The 15,933-nt window shown below is 37.4% G+C and overlaps 1 protein-coding gene across 13 annotated transcripts in view; it reads right to left on the minus strand.

The window, feature by feature from the left end:
- Nucleotides 1-15,933, minus strand: part of ERICH3 (glutamate rich 3) — a 130,052-nt gene that overhangs the window by 20,222 nt on the left and 93,897 nt on the right. For all 13 annotated transcript variants that reach the window (XM_086717295.1, XM_086717293.1, XM_086717294.1 and 10 more), the window contains 2 exons: nt 15,260-15,558; nt 10,063-10,299 (listed from right to left, as the gene is read on the minus strand). In XM_086717295.1, coding sequence (XP_086573421.1) covers nt 10,063-10,299; nt 15,260-15,558 — 536 coding nt within the window. The remainder of the gene's footprint in view (nt 1-10,062; nt 10,300-15,259; nt 15,559-15,933) is intronic.

Consider the following 15,933-nt stretch of genomic DNA (forward strand, 5'->3'; position numbering starts at 1 on the left):
CATTGTAGAAATAACCGATTAATCTTTTATTTATTTAGTAAGAGCACTTATTTCATTATCATCCTTGGTAGCCACAGTATTCTCTGTGCGTAAAATTTAAATTTGTATCTACTGTAACATCCACCATATCCAGCTAGCAAGGTGTACTAGAAAGATCTATGTGTTTGCAAACTACCAAGACACTTTAAAAATATTTTGAGGTGATGCTTCTGTGTGTGTGTGTGTGTGTGTGTGTGTGTGTGTAGGAGGAGATGTTGTCTGATCTCAGGTTCCCCCAAAAGCAGACCTGAAGTCAGGATTCATGAGCAAGTGATGTATCAAGGATGTGCTCCAGGAGAAACTCTTACAGGAATATTAGAATTTTTCCTCCCTTAAGGAAGGAGTTGGGCTTTCATATTCTGCTCCAGTCAGACATGGCTACTGGCCACCCCAGGGGAAAGTAAACTCCTTAGCACTTTCAGGCGCTTTGCACCTGTGGGTGAAGCAGCTCCATGGCCCAGGGCTGTCTGTCCTCTAAAGAAGTATCCTCTGAAGAAGGTAGAGAGTGCAAGAGCTGGGAGACGTGCACATGGAATCAGTAAAAGGGATTCTAGGAGACTGAGGCAGTAATGCTGATGTAATGCAACAGATACACAGTCTAGAAACTAACCGAAGCCCAAAATGTGCTTACTACCCAAAAGCACTTTCAAAAATCTCCAAGAAAGCAACATACACACTGAATCTCTGTAAGGAAGATGCACATCCTGAAAGTCATGGCATATGCTGTGGGCCAGAGAAAGACAAACTTGCTTTTGAGTTTTTAATCAACAGATCTGTGTTAACAATTGTTTTTTTACAGAATATATTTTCAAATGAAATATCCTACACTTAACAGCTTCCTAGGTTTCTTGTTTTCTCTGTGTTCTCCTTACTCTTTTCTCTGTTTCTTTTATTTCTGCTTGGCAGCTACACAGATGGCTCTAGCAGCTGATGCAGACTTTAAGGGAAGAAATACCTGTCTTTACTCTTATCCTTCTCCTTCACACCCTCCAGCCCAAATGGCTCTCCGTGACAGGGCTTAGAATTTTAAGTATAGTCACAGAGACTTATCAGAGTTTCCACAAAGATTTGAGAGATGCTACACAGCGGTAAAAAAACAAACTCTAAAAAGCCTTTAAGCAACACAACCCCTTAAGCACAATTCCATTTGTTCTTATCTCCCAACTACCTTGACAGGCACCAGTTGACCACTGTTTTCCAAGGAAACACATACTTGAACCACTCTTTCTTTATCTCCATTTTATAAAATCTGGATATACCGTCTCTCAGTAGGGAGCACAGCAGATCAAGGACAACTGTTTTCTATCTTATTTGTCCCAATTCAGACACTCTAGGGAGTATGATCTCCCTCTCTCTAAAGCATCTCATTTTTTTTTAAAGGAAAAGAACTCCTATTTGCTAGTTGTTCAATCAGTAGCTTTCATTAACTGCACAATTAGCTAGAAGTCCATATTATACTTGTTCTGCACTTCCGAAAATATTCATGTCTACCATCTTAATATTGATATAATGGCTCTGACTTTTGGCTCTGAGAGTTGTTCACATAATAAAAAAAAAAAAAAAATGAGCGTTCCTCTACTTTTCTTTAGTAGCTACCTTTCTTTAGCTTCTATTAATTGTGTTACTTTAATTCAAAAGGCTGGAACACACTGGCTCATTTTGAGCCAGTCCCGTAGAGAAGAGAGATCAGGAGAATGAATGACCTTCAAGAGGCAAGGGTACCTGACCTCCCATATAAACTCATTTCAGTTTTCCAATTTCTCTCTAACTTTGCCGTACAAGTTAGTTTCTCTCTCATTCCTTTATCTCATTTTCATGCAGACACTGGGGCAAGACTTTGCCTAAAAAAAAAAAAAAAAAAAAAAGCTCAAAATGTTTTAGGGCCATGGACTGGGATTTTCAACACTAATTTTATTTATTGTCTTAGAAATGAAGCAAATTTTTATACAGAAATTTTTGCCTAAAAGAATTTTTTACATAAAAGAACTTTGAGGGAACATATGTAATTTTTTTTTGTCATTAGTAGGGAAAAAATTAGCTTGAAGTCATGTTAGTAAGCAACTCAGCCTCCCACCCAATTCTATTTGTCTCTCTGGTGCTTCCTCCAGGTACTGATGCTGGAAGAATCTGCTCTTGGTGTTACGGTAAAGAAATGATCAGCACTCGTTGCCCAAATCTTTGGCCAAAGCCAGCATGTGTGGTACTATGATTCCATATCATAAGCAGGACCTCTCACTTTCCACTCTGCCCATTCAGTCTCCACATCCTTCACTGTCTTCTCTTTTCATGTCATTGATAACTATTCCTTCTTCTGCATCACTACTACTTCACACAACATGAGACTGAGAGAAAATAACATGTCCTCCTGTAAGATAAACCTTGGTGTTTCAATCATGACTCAGCTACTTACTAGCTTTGACTTTGGCTATTCCACTTAACCTCTCTAGGCTTCTGTTTTCTTGCCTATAAAATGGGGTGAATTTTACTTATTTCTCTCTATAAGTCATTGTAGAAATCACATGACACAAAATTAACATAATCAAATTGAATAATGATTTCTTTATGACTTTTAGTCTTTCCCCCTCTATGAAATCATCCATGTTAAGTATAGCTTAATACATTTCTGTCTTGTGATTTCACCCTGTGTTATATGAAGCATAGTAACTGCAGCTACCAATTGCTTAGAAAAAAAAAACACAATAAAACCTGATCATGGTTATGCACCTACTGTGTACCAAAAAATGAGGTAAATACTTAACAAACATCTCACTTAATCCCACGGAATAGCTATCTTCTTTTCTAGATCTAGAAAGTAAGGCCCAGAGAAGTTAAATAATACCCAATGTCCATTAGCTATAAAGTAGCAGGTTTTGCAAAACATTGTTTTTAATGACCCGCTGTAGTAAAGCCAAGACCACTCTTCTTGCCAAAAGGCCTTCAAACAGACAGCATCCACTGTCATGGACCTACTATTGCTTCTCTTAACTAACTCTCTACTGTCAGCACCCTAGAACAAGAAATAAAAAATAGATCTTTCCAAAACATCTGAACTCATGGAATTCAATCTGTCCTCCTTTTATATCTCTAGTGGTCATTCTCCATTTTGGCCACTGTATATATATATATATATATATATATATATATATATATATATATACACACACACACACACACACATATATATACAGTAATCTCCACTGTTTATACTGCCTGCCTAGCCAAGTCAATACACACGTGAACAAGGGTGCCGACACACACATCCAGTCAACACCAGTCTCACAAATTCATGAGGAGCTATGCTCTCCCCTCTCATAACTGAGGTGCTGAGTTGTTTACCTTTCTACCCACTTACATAGATTCATTCATTAAATGCATATGGAGCACCTCTTACTTTTTAATTTTTAATGTTTATTTATTTTTGAAAGAAAGACAGAAAGACAGAAAGACAGAGTGTGACCGGGGAGAGGGACAGAGGGAGAGGGAGACACAGAATCCGAAGCAGGCTCCAGGCTCTGAGCTGTCAGCACAGAGCCTGACACGGGGCTCAAACCCACAAACTGCGAGATCATGACCTGAGCCGAAGTCGGATACTTAACTGACTGAGCCACCCAGGTGCCCTGAACATGGTTCTATTATAGTTTAAATTCACCATTTTCTCCATTAGTGTCCTGATTTTAACTATTTTGTTTTGGGTTTACTAGCTTGAAACCCTATGGACACTTTAAAAAGTGCATAAACTCAAATACGTAAATTCAGTTAATAATGTAGATCACCCCAGTAACATACCATGCATCCCAACCCAATGAACCCAATACTCTTTCGAACTCTAATACAAATTGCTTCTCTCTCCCATTCTTTAGTCTGAGGGTTCACAGAAAAATCTGCATAGGCACTGTTCCTACTGTCTTCAAATTGGCTACGACACATGAGTTTATACATCCTGCTCATACTAATAGTTCTATCTTGATTATACCCATGAGTTCATAAAACTGTTTATATGTTATATTAGATACTATGATTTAGTCAATAGTTTCATATACAATAATGCCTAACTAGGCAAGTGCTTTGTACTCATAAATATTATCGAATGAACGTATGCTTAAGAAAATAACACTAGAAGTCATTAAATTCTAGCTATGAACACTAACTAGTTATTTGTCTTAAGGGAGACCACACGTCCTCACACTGATAAGTCATTACTCAATTCATCAATGAGACAAATATATGCATTATTTTGTAAGAATAAATATCTATAGGTAAATACAACTCTGTTAGGGGGAGAAGAAAAAATTTTAAAAAAACTTAAAAGTTTCTCCATATGTACCTTTAATTGCACTTTTTAAAACACTGCAATGAATACTTAAAATACTAGGAATATAATCAAATCCTGTGTCACACTGTCCTGCCTAAGTCCTTTTATATTTATCATTAATCTACTCCATCAGCCATATATTCCACAAGACTTTACTGAGTGTCTTCATAATGCCTTTGTTGTGTACAAGGCAGATTCAAAACTGTAGAGAAATACCTCATAGGAAAGTATTTTGTGTGGACTAGAAGATGAGTCTGAATTTAAATATTCACCTGAAAGCCATGCCTTCTTGCTTCAACAATCAAAAAGTGAATATGGATTGAGGAATTCTTGCCATTCAGAAAAATTAAAGTTTGACTAATCATGTAAAAAACCAACCAACCAACCAACCAACCAACAAAAAACCCACACATATAGAGTCTGACCAGAAGGCCACCTACAATCTTCCCCTAATCTTCTCTGCTCCAAGGAGCAGTCAAGTTACACTGAAGTCCACAGAATGTGGTTTCACATCACTTATAATTCAACACGGAGGGAGGAGGCTTCCCTCATGCTCCTCTTCAATAGTCAGGCCAAGAAATGAAGAGTGAGATTGTTGAAGTCAGTAAGTCAAGTAAATAGAATATCTTTTGTGACTCGGGAATTTTAAAAGTCTATAAGGACTATTTCTTCAACAGACTGGAAAATAGCACAAGTGAAATATTATATTTCTTACTAGAAAAAGCATTTGTTTTAAGTATTATATTCTATCTTTTGCAATTCTGGGAAGAGTTTTTCTCTTTCTTTCTCTCTTACTCTACTCTTAAGGAGCTATTTATTCTTTACCTCTTACTCATAAGCATTATCAACCAAACTGTCCATAAAAGCACAAAAGTGTATTGTCAGTGACATGACACTTTTCCCCTCAACCTTATAACATTCATCTATGACAATATATTTTCAACTAGTGAATTAGCGCCTAGGGTTGCCAACACAAATGCAGAGAAAAGGAAGGTGTCATTCTTTGTAAACGATGGAAAGTCTCACCCGTCATTCCTAAACCAGGGTGCTCTCCTAGTGGCTCTCAGTCCCTAGCGCTCATCACTCATGGGCTGCTCAGCAGAGAGCATTCATCAAGGCAGGCCCACGCAATTGTTAGCTGGCAGTTTAAATGGGACCGACTTGTCACTAGAGTGACAGCCTGGGCAATTGTTTGCCCTCTGGGAACAGGTGCAGGCAGGTTCAAATGAAACACATCCAAATACTAACAGCAAGATTCTTAATCATGTCAATAAAAAGGATGAACTGGTGTCTCAGATTCAGTGGTCACAATATGCCTCTTACACTTCTGAAGATGAAGTGTATGTTCTGAAGATGAAATGCTGTCTGGCTTTTTAATAGAGTGTTCCAAGGAATCTATTATGTCATTATCATTTTTAAAGCATGCTACTTTGTTTGCTGGGTGAAACCTCTAATTTGGATACTCCACATGCTAAAAGGAATGTTTCTGAATAACACAAGGCCAGGTTATCAAAATCAAGGGAAGGGAAATAAAAGAGCCTGGAGGTAGAAGAAAGAAACAGTAATAAATGATGAGATTTTATTTCAGAATAATGGCAAAGTTTTATTGTAAATACCAAAAATGCAAAAGAGCTCTGAAAAAGGATAGCTTAATAATATCATTATTGAAACAACAAAATAAAATAGTTGGGGGGGACGCCATGTGGGCTTAGTTGGTTAAACATCTGACTTTCGATTTCAACTCAGGTCATGATCTCACAGTCCTGAGTTCAAGCCCCACGTTGGGCTTTGCATTAGGTATGGAGCCTACTTAAGATTCTCTCTCTCCCTCTCCTTCTGCTCCTCCCCTGCTCTCTCTCTCTCTCTCTTTCTCTTTCTCTTAAATAGTTGGCAAATTTAATTTTTGCCTTTTAAATTTCCCAACCTTTGCGTGCTAGATTTTGTACGTTGTGGTAGCTTTTATTACATATCTCTTTATTATATATTCTACACCTAAATTGCAGCTAACTCTATACAATCTTTTTCAATAAAATTCTAATAATAACATACAGTGTAAATGTAACTAGATATCATGGCATCTTAGTATTCTTGGTGTTAAAACAATCAAGTATTCCTGGTGTTAAAACAATCAAGTAATTAGGGTGCCTGGGTGGCTCAGTCGGCTGGGCATCTGACTCTTGATCTTGCCTCAGGTCATTATTTCATGGTTCGTGGGTTTGAGCCCCACATCAGGCTCTGTGCTGATAGTGTGAAGCTGCTTGAGCTTAGCTCTTCTCCCTCTCTCTCTGCCTTTCCCTCGCTTGTGCATGCTCTCTCTCTCACTCTCTCTCTCTCTTTCTCAAAATAAATAAACTTAAAAAAACAGTCAAGTAATTGCTTAATATTTATGAAACATCTTTTAAGAAATCACCTTTGTGAGGAATAACAAAGACAACATACAGTCCTAGCTTTCATAGTGTAAATAACTTTGTCAGTAACTTGTGTAATGAATTTGAAAGGTAAAATTTAACATATGAAACAATAAGAGAATAAAGAATTACTGAATGATAGAGTTTCATAATATAAAGAGCTCAATGAAGGGTGCCAAAGGAGGAGAGTGTGGGTGGAAGAGGGGGCTAAGCTGGAACTGAATGAAAGGCCTGGAAGTGGACAGGGAGGCCCATCCAGGGAAGAGAAAGGTAAATTTGAGTAAAAGCAGAAAATATCTGTTTTTATCTCCTCTGTTTAAAAACAAAACAAAAAACAGAAGCTAGAGAATAAGATGAACTCAAGATAAGTACCTCTAAAATGTATTGTCTTAAGGAAGCACAATCCTTTTATTAGGGGGATTTGCTTTACTTTTAGATAAATAGTTATTTTCTCATTTGGAAAAATCATAGTTATGTTGTTTCTCCAAAATGCAAGCTCTAAACTTAAGTAATGTTTATATCCTGGCTCTGTTACTTTCTGGCTATGTGAGTTACTTAATCCCACCATTTCCAAGTTTATTTGAAAAAATGGAGATAAAAAGAAAAAGTACCTTCCTTATAAGATTGTTTGAGGTAAATCAGATAATTCATGTAAAATATTTGGTATAGTGCTTAGCACTGAGTTTTAATAAACAATAAATACCTTTGGAATACCTTTCCAAACATAGGGTTCCAATTATTTATATGCAAGCAGTATTCAATGATAAAGCTTACCAATCTCTGCCTATTATTCAATAATTACAGGTCTAAATGACTAAAGCTTTTCCTCCAGGAATATCCAGGTACTGCCTACACCCCTCTCTGTTTGAATATAAATATTAATCTGTCACAGAAAAAATCCATTTGATCCCAAGAAAAAAAGATGATTAAGCAGCACAAAAATAATCCCAGATGCCCAACTATTGAAAGAATGTATTGAATCTTCATGAAATCAGCCCTTGATAATTCTCCACCATACTGAAGAAGTGAAAAATTGAGTCCTTTGTGTTTTGAACCAATTATATTTACATGCAAACACATTTTCAATTATTTTCCAGGTTCAAGTCATTTGTACAGCTTCTTTAAAATTTGACTCAGGTGACATCACTTTTTCATAGAATTCTTTAACTTTCCCTATATCAGATAGTAATGTAAACTTAAATTCGATGCTCACATTCAAATTGAGGGGGAAAAAAGCTTACATATTAAGCATGCCTGGAAACATAAAATATAAGTATTAAGAGAAATTATAGAAAAAGGCTAGTTTAAGACTTCACAAAAAATATTTCAATGCCAGACCATTAATCTTGAGTAGTTCTTTCAACTATAATGAAAGTGACAGCAACTCTTGTTTTCAAGTTTACTAATAGTGAACATCATTCTAAATATTCACATCATGCTTCACTCTTTGCTTTGACTGTCAGGAAACTCAGGATTAAATTTTTAGTTCAAGCTTATTGATGGTCTCATGTATGGTTCCTAGTAAAATTATCTTCCCTTTTACTCTAAATTATTTCTGCATGTTATTGCCTTGTATATGTGTGCATGAAATTTTAGAATAGGTTTGCTTAAATTCTTTCTTGAAGAGAGTGAAACTATAAATATTTGCTCTTGTGATTACTTGATTACTGAATTTACTTTTATTTTATATTATCCTAATATATTTGCCGAATTCAAAATTTTGAGATTAAAAAAAAAATATTTATTTACTTTTTGGAGAGTGTGAATGGGACAGTGGCAGAGAGAAGGGGACAGAGAATCCAAAGTGGGCTCTGCACTGACAGGAAGACAGTAGCAGTTAGCCTGATGTGGGGCTCGAACTCACGAACCGGGAGACAATGACCTGGGCTAAAGTCGTACACTCGACCACCTGAGCCACCCAGGTGCCCCCAAAGTCTGAGATTTTATACAGAAAAATTGCTGAGAGCTGGAAAGAATGGTGAAAATAGACAGCAATTCAAAAAGTCATCATGGGGGCACCTAAGTGGCTCAGTTGGTTGAGTGTATGACTTTGGCTCAGGTCACGATTTCACAGTTCCATGGGATTGAGCCCCTTATTGGGCTCTGCACTGACAGTGCAGAGCCTGCTTGGGATTGTCTCTCTCCTCTCTCTGCCCTTCCCCTGCTTGTATGTGCTCTCTCACTCTCTCTCAAAAATAAATAAACTTTAAAAACAAATAAAAAAGTCATCATGATATAAACTTATTTTCTAGCCCAACACAAACTACAAAGACATACACATACTTAAATATGACAGTGTTATGGTTATAACTATTAATGTTCTGGATATACCAGGAAAGATCTCTGATTAACTAAGAATCACATAGCCTCGGCCAAACCCTTATGGGACAAAGCAGGAAATCGGTTCCTTCTTTGACCAAACATTACTTCGGTAAATTGACATATTAAAAAAAGTCTTCAAATGTTTGAGATAAGCCTCAGATGATGGTTTCTTTGTCTACCTGAAAACCTCTCTGTATTTTTTCCATGAACACTCAGAATCATCTTAGGCTTAAGGACTATGAGGAGGTCTCCTTTGCCATGAGAGATGATCCTTACATGAAACTAAAACGTCAGCACCCTGTGTTCAGGTAAGTTAAGACAAAAAAGTGAACCTAAGGCAGGAGTTTTCAACTTTCCCTTTAACTGAAAAGGAGCTACTTTTCATTTTTCTAAGGCCACAAAATGGTGTGTGTATATGTGTAAGAGGGAATGCTTTGGGATTAAAAAAAAAAAAGAAAAAGAAAAAGAAAAAAAAAAAAAAAGGAGGGGCACCTGGGTGATTTAGTTTGTTAAGCATGACTCTTGATCTCTGCTCAGGTCATGATCTCAGTTTGTGAGTCCAAGCCCTGCTTGGGCTCTTTGCTGACAGTACAGAATCTGCTTGGAATTCTTTCTCTCTCCCTCTCTCTCTCTCTCTCTCTTCCCCTCCCCTACTCATTGTGTGTGTATCTCTCTCTCTCTCAAAATAAATAAACATTAAAAAAAAGGAGTAACTTTCTAAGTAAACAGAAGACATGTCACAGCAAGCTTTACCTGACCCCTATTAAAAAATCCCAGCAAACTAAGGAAAGAGAAGGGGTTAAGGACCCACCCCGTAAGTTGGGTATCTATGGAAGACTGATTGATCAGCATCCTCTGGTTAGGGAAACAGGCTCTAAAAGTTCCCTTAAAAGAGGGTCATCTCATCAAACATAAAGAAAAGAAAAGTAGTCAGCACCTTTGCCGAACAGCACACATCACATGGTAAGTGGAACAACTTGCCTTGTTTCTCCTCCTCCAGCTCACTGTCAGAGCATCCGTCACCTTCATCTTTCACATTGTCATCAGCATCTGCCGCCTTCTGCCACGAGGTTTCACTCTCCTTTGCAGGGTCTAAATGATCTTTTTCATCATCTGAGGGTGACTTTGACATCCCATTCATTTGATCATCAGCCTGTCCTTCTTCATTAGCTTTCTCGTCTTGTTTCTCCTCATCTGCTTCAAAATCTTCTTCATATTCTGAGAAAAAAACATCTCCACTATGAGAATGAAAACAGAATCCCTGATACTTAAGCCATTTTACTTTAATGAGAACCTTGGCTCATGACTTTCTCTTCTCTGGGCCTTTCTTCACATCTTTTTCACACAATTAGTGAACATGGAAAACTAATAGCAAATGATCAAAGACTGCAATCAGTCACATATACAAGAGCACAAAAGAAATAAGGCTCCAAATGACAAGCCTGCAACCTAATGAAAGTTCATTTACAAATGTACATCATCATCTACAATAACCAAAATGGACAAGAGAAGAACTTGATAGAAAACAATAAATTAGAAATAAATTAAAAATGAAGAGAACAGGGTTATAATAATGAAAGTTAATTTGGAGACTCAGTGAGGTCATATTTCATATGAAGAATGTTCAAAATATTTGGATATCAAGTTAATGAATAGCGAAGTGGAAAAATTCAATTAATCAAGTCCACAGGCCCTGAGAAGTAACACCATGAATAGCACATTCTTTGAGAACCAAATGGACATCAAGAAAAGGCATTATGAGGGATTCTATACCTAGACCAGAACCCAAATCATATGCATTATTCATCCTTACAGTCAATGAAATAATTACATTCCAAGGATAAAAAAAAATTCTTATAAAATAGAACATTCCTGTCACAGCCACTAATTTGCTTCATTCCCTACAGAGGTGCAACAAATCTGTAGCAGAAAAAGGAAATTGTCACATCAGATAAACTCCAGCTGTCCCTTGTGGTTATAATTTTTCACCTTTCATATTTAATTGTTCCCCTTTTTCCTCCACCAACAACTAAAAATCTTGAAGTGACAACATGCCAAGGATGGAGAGCAAAAGGATTTCATGCAGAACCAATTAAGCACATAAACAATTATCTTTAAAATAAAAATTACAGGGAAAATAAAGCTTTCCTCATTTTGTGTGTTTTAGTTATTAGATATTCTGGCTTCCTTTCCAGTGGTGGGGGCCTCTCAGGTAATTACTTGAGAGCTACCCTGCTGCAATGAAAGAAACTTAATTTAGAAATGCATGCCCTGTGCATATGAAGAAAGCTCTGTTAATGCAGAGATTGTATGAGGGAGATGTAAGGGGAAAAGTGAAATCAGAAACTGTAACGAAGAAAGGCAAACAAAGAGAATTCATCACAAGAATGTTTTCATGAAAGAGATTTAATATGGGGAACATGAAATGCAAATTATTATCAGCAAAACAAAATTATAAATGAACAAGAAGATGAAAAATTTGGTTTATATTGCATGAAACAAATAGGAAATACTAATAAAAACAAATATTTGGATCCAAATATTTCAGACCAAATAATAGAATAGTTCCTCACTTGGCCTAGTTAGCTATCAATCAATAAGACTTTATTGAGAATCTTTAATGTGCAAGAAGATAAAATAGCAAAATAAGAGACGCTACAATAACACAACCCCTGCCATCAAGGAATCTCCAATTTTTGTTGAGGAAATAAGACTCAGGTACAGAAGAGATAACTGTACTCGTAGTAGTTTTTATACATGGTTCTCAGTAGTGTTAGTTTCAACACTACTGGGCTTGATTGCCTATGGATTTTTATATAGGACTCATGATTAATTATACGAAATAATGTCAAATGAGTGGAATGGAATTTAAAAAAAAGGGCAGAAAGTCATCTGGAGATCTTGGAAACTTCGTACAAAAAAGAATTCAAGTTAGCTACAGAACTTGCATGTGCATGCATACATCCCCCCACCCCCCCACCCCCCCCCCCCACACACAAGGAAACACAGGAATCTGTCACTTTACAGATATTTCTTCCTGGTCACAGGATAAGCAGGGGGCCCAACAGAACATGAGTGAATTGCTATAATTCCATCAATAGTATTACATAGTGGTGACATATGAGGGTTTTAGAAGCAGGCTGTCAGGTGCCGGAAGTCCAAGTTAAAACAGTCGCTAGCTGTGTGACCTTAGGCAATTTGCTTAATCTCTTTAAGCTTCAGTTTCTTCATCTGTGATGGTAGCTCCTGCCTCACAAAGCTATGATCAGTATTAAAGCAATAATCCCTGGAACATGCTTAGTACAGTGTCATGGACAATATGTGTCTAGTGATTACTAGGGATTAGTAGTAATAGTGATTGTGATTGGAAGTGGAAAGAGTTGGTTGTAGACCAGGAGAAATATACTTTAATGGAGGCACCTGACTAAAATTGCAGAAGTACTAGGGCCCACAATTAGGACACAATTACTGTTATATTACTGAAGCAGAGAATAAAATTAAAGGAACATGTAGTGAACCATAAAAATAGCCCCTACATCCTATTTTACAGGACCTTCTGTGTTTCTCTCAAAGTATGGGCTTCAAGGCTTTCCTGGCTTAGCCCTACCCACTACTGCCTTCACATCTAAATAAATATCATCCCTCCATTAACCACACGTGCTCAATTAGCATGGCAGCTCAAAGCCATATACTTTGTGTTAGCTACTCATGTTCTCAATATGAATGAACTGGTGGCATGCTTTCTGGATTCCTTTTCATATTTCTTCTGTTTCTCCCATTTCATCTTCCTTCTTTCAGAGAATTTAATTAGCTTGTTGTTTACCATCCTCACTAATGAGGAAGTGAGTCGACATAAGGTTGACATCAATCCAGCTGCAACTCTCTCGCGCTGACCTCCACTCAAGTTTCCTGCTGCTCTTACCATCAGTGGATGCTCTGCAGAGAGCAGAAGCCTTGCTGCTACTATTTTTTCTTCTTCTTTTTTTAAAGAACAAGTCCATTAACTAGCCAACACAGAAGAAGACCTTAGGAAAAGCTATAGGCATAAAGTACACTACTCATAACACTGGGCATGTTGGTTTAAGGAAAAAAAATGAAGAAAATGAAAAGCCTCTCCTAAACATAGCTTTAAGAAAACTACATGTCTTGAAAGTTAAAACACATAAAAACACAACCCATTTGTTAATCTCTCCACTATTGCTGTTGCCATAGATCATTTTAAATTCTCAGTCTCAGATAATAAAGACTAGAAGGGATCACAGAGATAAACTGAGTCAAAGTGTTATAAGTGAAATCCATTTTAAGATGATCATGTTATTTCAGAAATGAACAAAGTGCAGTGTTATAATAGCTCTGTAATTATTCTCCGGGATTTCTGAACCCTTGAGCAAGATGAGATGAGAAGGAAGTACCTGGAATCTGCCCCTTGCCTGATGCCAGTTCTTCCACAAGTCACCCCAGCCCACAGCTCTGCTCCCCTAATCCTGCTCTGTCTCCTTGCTGTAGGAGGGACACCCAGGCAGCTCTCTCTTTCTGACTCTTTGACATATCACCCACAACCAAGCAACATCTAAAATGGCTTTTACAGAATAGGAGGTTGTACAGTGTGGGAAGTCTGGGTTTTTGAATTAGACAGGCCTGGATACTGGAGTATGGCAGAGTATGTGGCCCAAAAATAGCCACTTTGGTATAAGATTATTTTGAGCTTAAAGCAACTGAGTAATAGTAGATATACGACGAGCTCTCTGCCCTCTCCCTAAAAGCACAGCATACATTTTTGAAGGTGTCTCCCCTCCTCTCTCTACCAAGATGGACACAAGTTAATCATAGGAGACAACTTTAGACCCTTATCAGCCCAGACAAAACACCAAAGGAATCAGCATAATAAACCTCACTGAAACTAGCCCTTATATCATTAGTTTTGCTACATATTTGCCTTCCCACAATTTGCTGCCCCAGAAGCTTAGTCCTTTCCCTTTTTCCTGTCACTTCTCTAAAAATGATTGTTCTTTTGTAAGATGCCACATAAGCCCAAGTTCTAACCACCCCTTTGAGTTACTCAGCTGAGTGCTCCTGTGTGTATGTGTGATGCACATGCTAATAAATTTCTTTGTTTTTCCCACTTTAACCTCTTTTGTCAGTCTAATTAATTTATAAGGACCCAGCCAATGAACCTAAATGGGCCCAGGAAAAAGTTTCCTCTCCTACACTATGAATCTTAGTCCTGCTGCTTTCTGTCTGTATTCCTTAGCCTCAGTCTCCTGTCCTGTAAAATGGAGGGAATAATAATATCTATCACAATGAGTGGTGAGGATAAAATGAAATAGTGTGTGAAAAGCTCCTGACCTGGTGCTCAGTGCCTGGCACTTCGATTATTGTTATTATCACTACTATACATATGAGTGAGTGTGTGTGTGTGTGTGTGTGTGGAAAGAAAGAGAAAGGAAGGAAGGAAGGGAGGACAGAAGAAAGGAAGGAAAGGAAGAAGGAAGGGAGGAGGAAGAAGAAGAGTGCAGGAGAGGAGAGAAAAAAAGGGGAGAATAACAAGGCAGACAGATAGGCTCTAGGACCCCAAGCCTATGTCAACTGTTTTTAGTTATGGTATACTCTTATTGCTACATAAGCATCGATTTCACCAAAGCAAGTACATGGAAATACTAAAAAAAAAAAAAGGTAAAATTCTATTTGGTCAACCTGGTCTCTCTCTGTAGAAGTGAACAGACCTTCTGGTTCACACAGACATAAACTCCCCTTCCTCTCCTGCCCCTATGAGCATCTTCACCTCTCCAGAGTTAGCTGCCTATGGACTATAACTGAGTAACATTTAATAAATATTGTTGCAAATTTTGATAATGGGTTTTTATATTTATTTATTTATTTATTTATTTATTTATTTATTTATTTATTTATTTTGAAAGTGCAATTGTGTGGGGGAGGGGTAGAGAGAGAGGGAAAGAGAGAGAGAATTCCAAACAGGCTCTGCGCTGTTAGCTCAGAGCCCGACATGGGGCTTGAATGCACAACCACGAGATCATAACCCCGGGATCATGAACTGAGCCCATATCAAGAGTCAAACACTTAACCAACTGAGCCACCCAGGAGCCCCTGATAATGGCATTTTAAAGACGTAAGCAAAACAACAATAGCAACAACAAAAGAATTCCATGTTATCCATTACCGTATTTAAATATATTTTCCTGGTCATCTTCACAAACATCTTGTCCTGGATTTCCTTTACGTTCCATTTCTTCCACAGCTGTTCTCACTTCTCCATTCCTTGTTTTTTCTTGAGCTGAAAAAATGACTGAAGGGGAAGTTTTGCTCCCCGCCATCTCATACCTTCTTGGTATCATGTACCCTCTATCCTTCCTCAGTTTTCCCTCACCCTTCTTTAGTTCTTCTCTTTTCTCAATATTCTTTTCTTTCCTAGGTTTTGGTGAAGTTGGATTTTTGTCAAGGCCCATTGCAATAATGCACCTGTGAAAAATATAAACACAAGGTGATGCTTAACCTGTATTTATACCACAGTGGAACCTCAGAGCTTTTTAAATCACTTATTTCTTACTCCAGTAAAAAGTGTTATAAGGAATCTTTTTATTATAGTACACATAGCTAATTAGAAAAAACTCTTTTCTCCTTAGTAATACTAAAATCTTGTAAGTGAACACAGTTATTAACAATTTTACCCACAGCAATAAACAAGAAAACAACTTAACAACTAAGAATGGTAGTTTCAAACTAAAACTTGTGACTTCAAGCATATTTTTGGCTTTATAATGGAGTCCAGTAAGCATATCATTCGAGTCCTTAAATGAGAATTATGTGCGAAAAGAACATTCAGGTTTATAAACA

Source organism: Puma concolor, chromosome C1 (assembly GCF_028749965.1).
Source record: "Puma concolor isolate L17-30 chromosome C1, mPumCon1.1.hap2, whole genome shotgun sequence".
In the NCBI taxonomy this organism is placed as follows: Eukaryota; Metazoa; Chordata; class Mammalia; order Carnivora; family Felidae; genus Puma; species Puma concolor.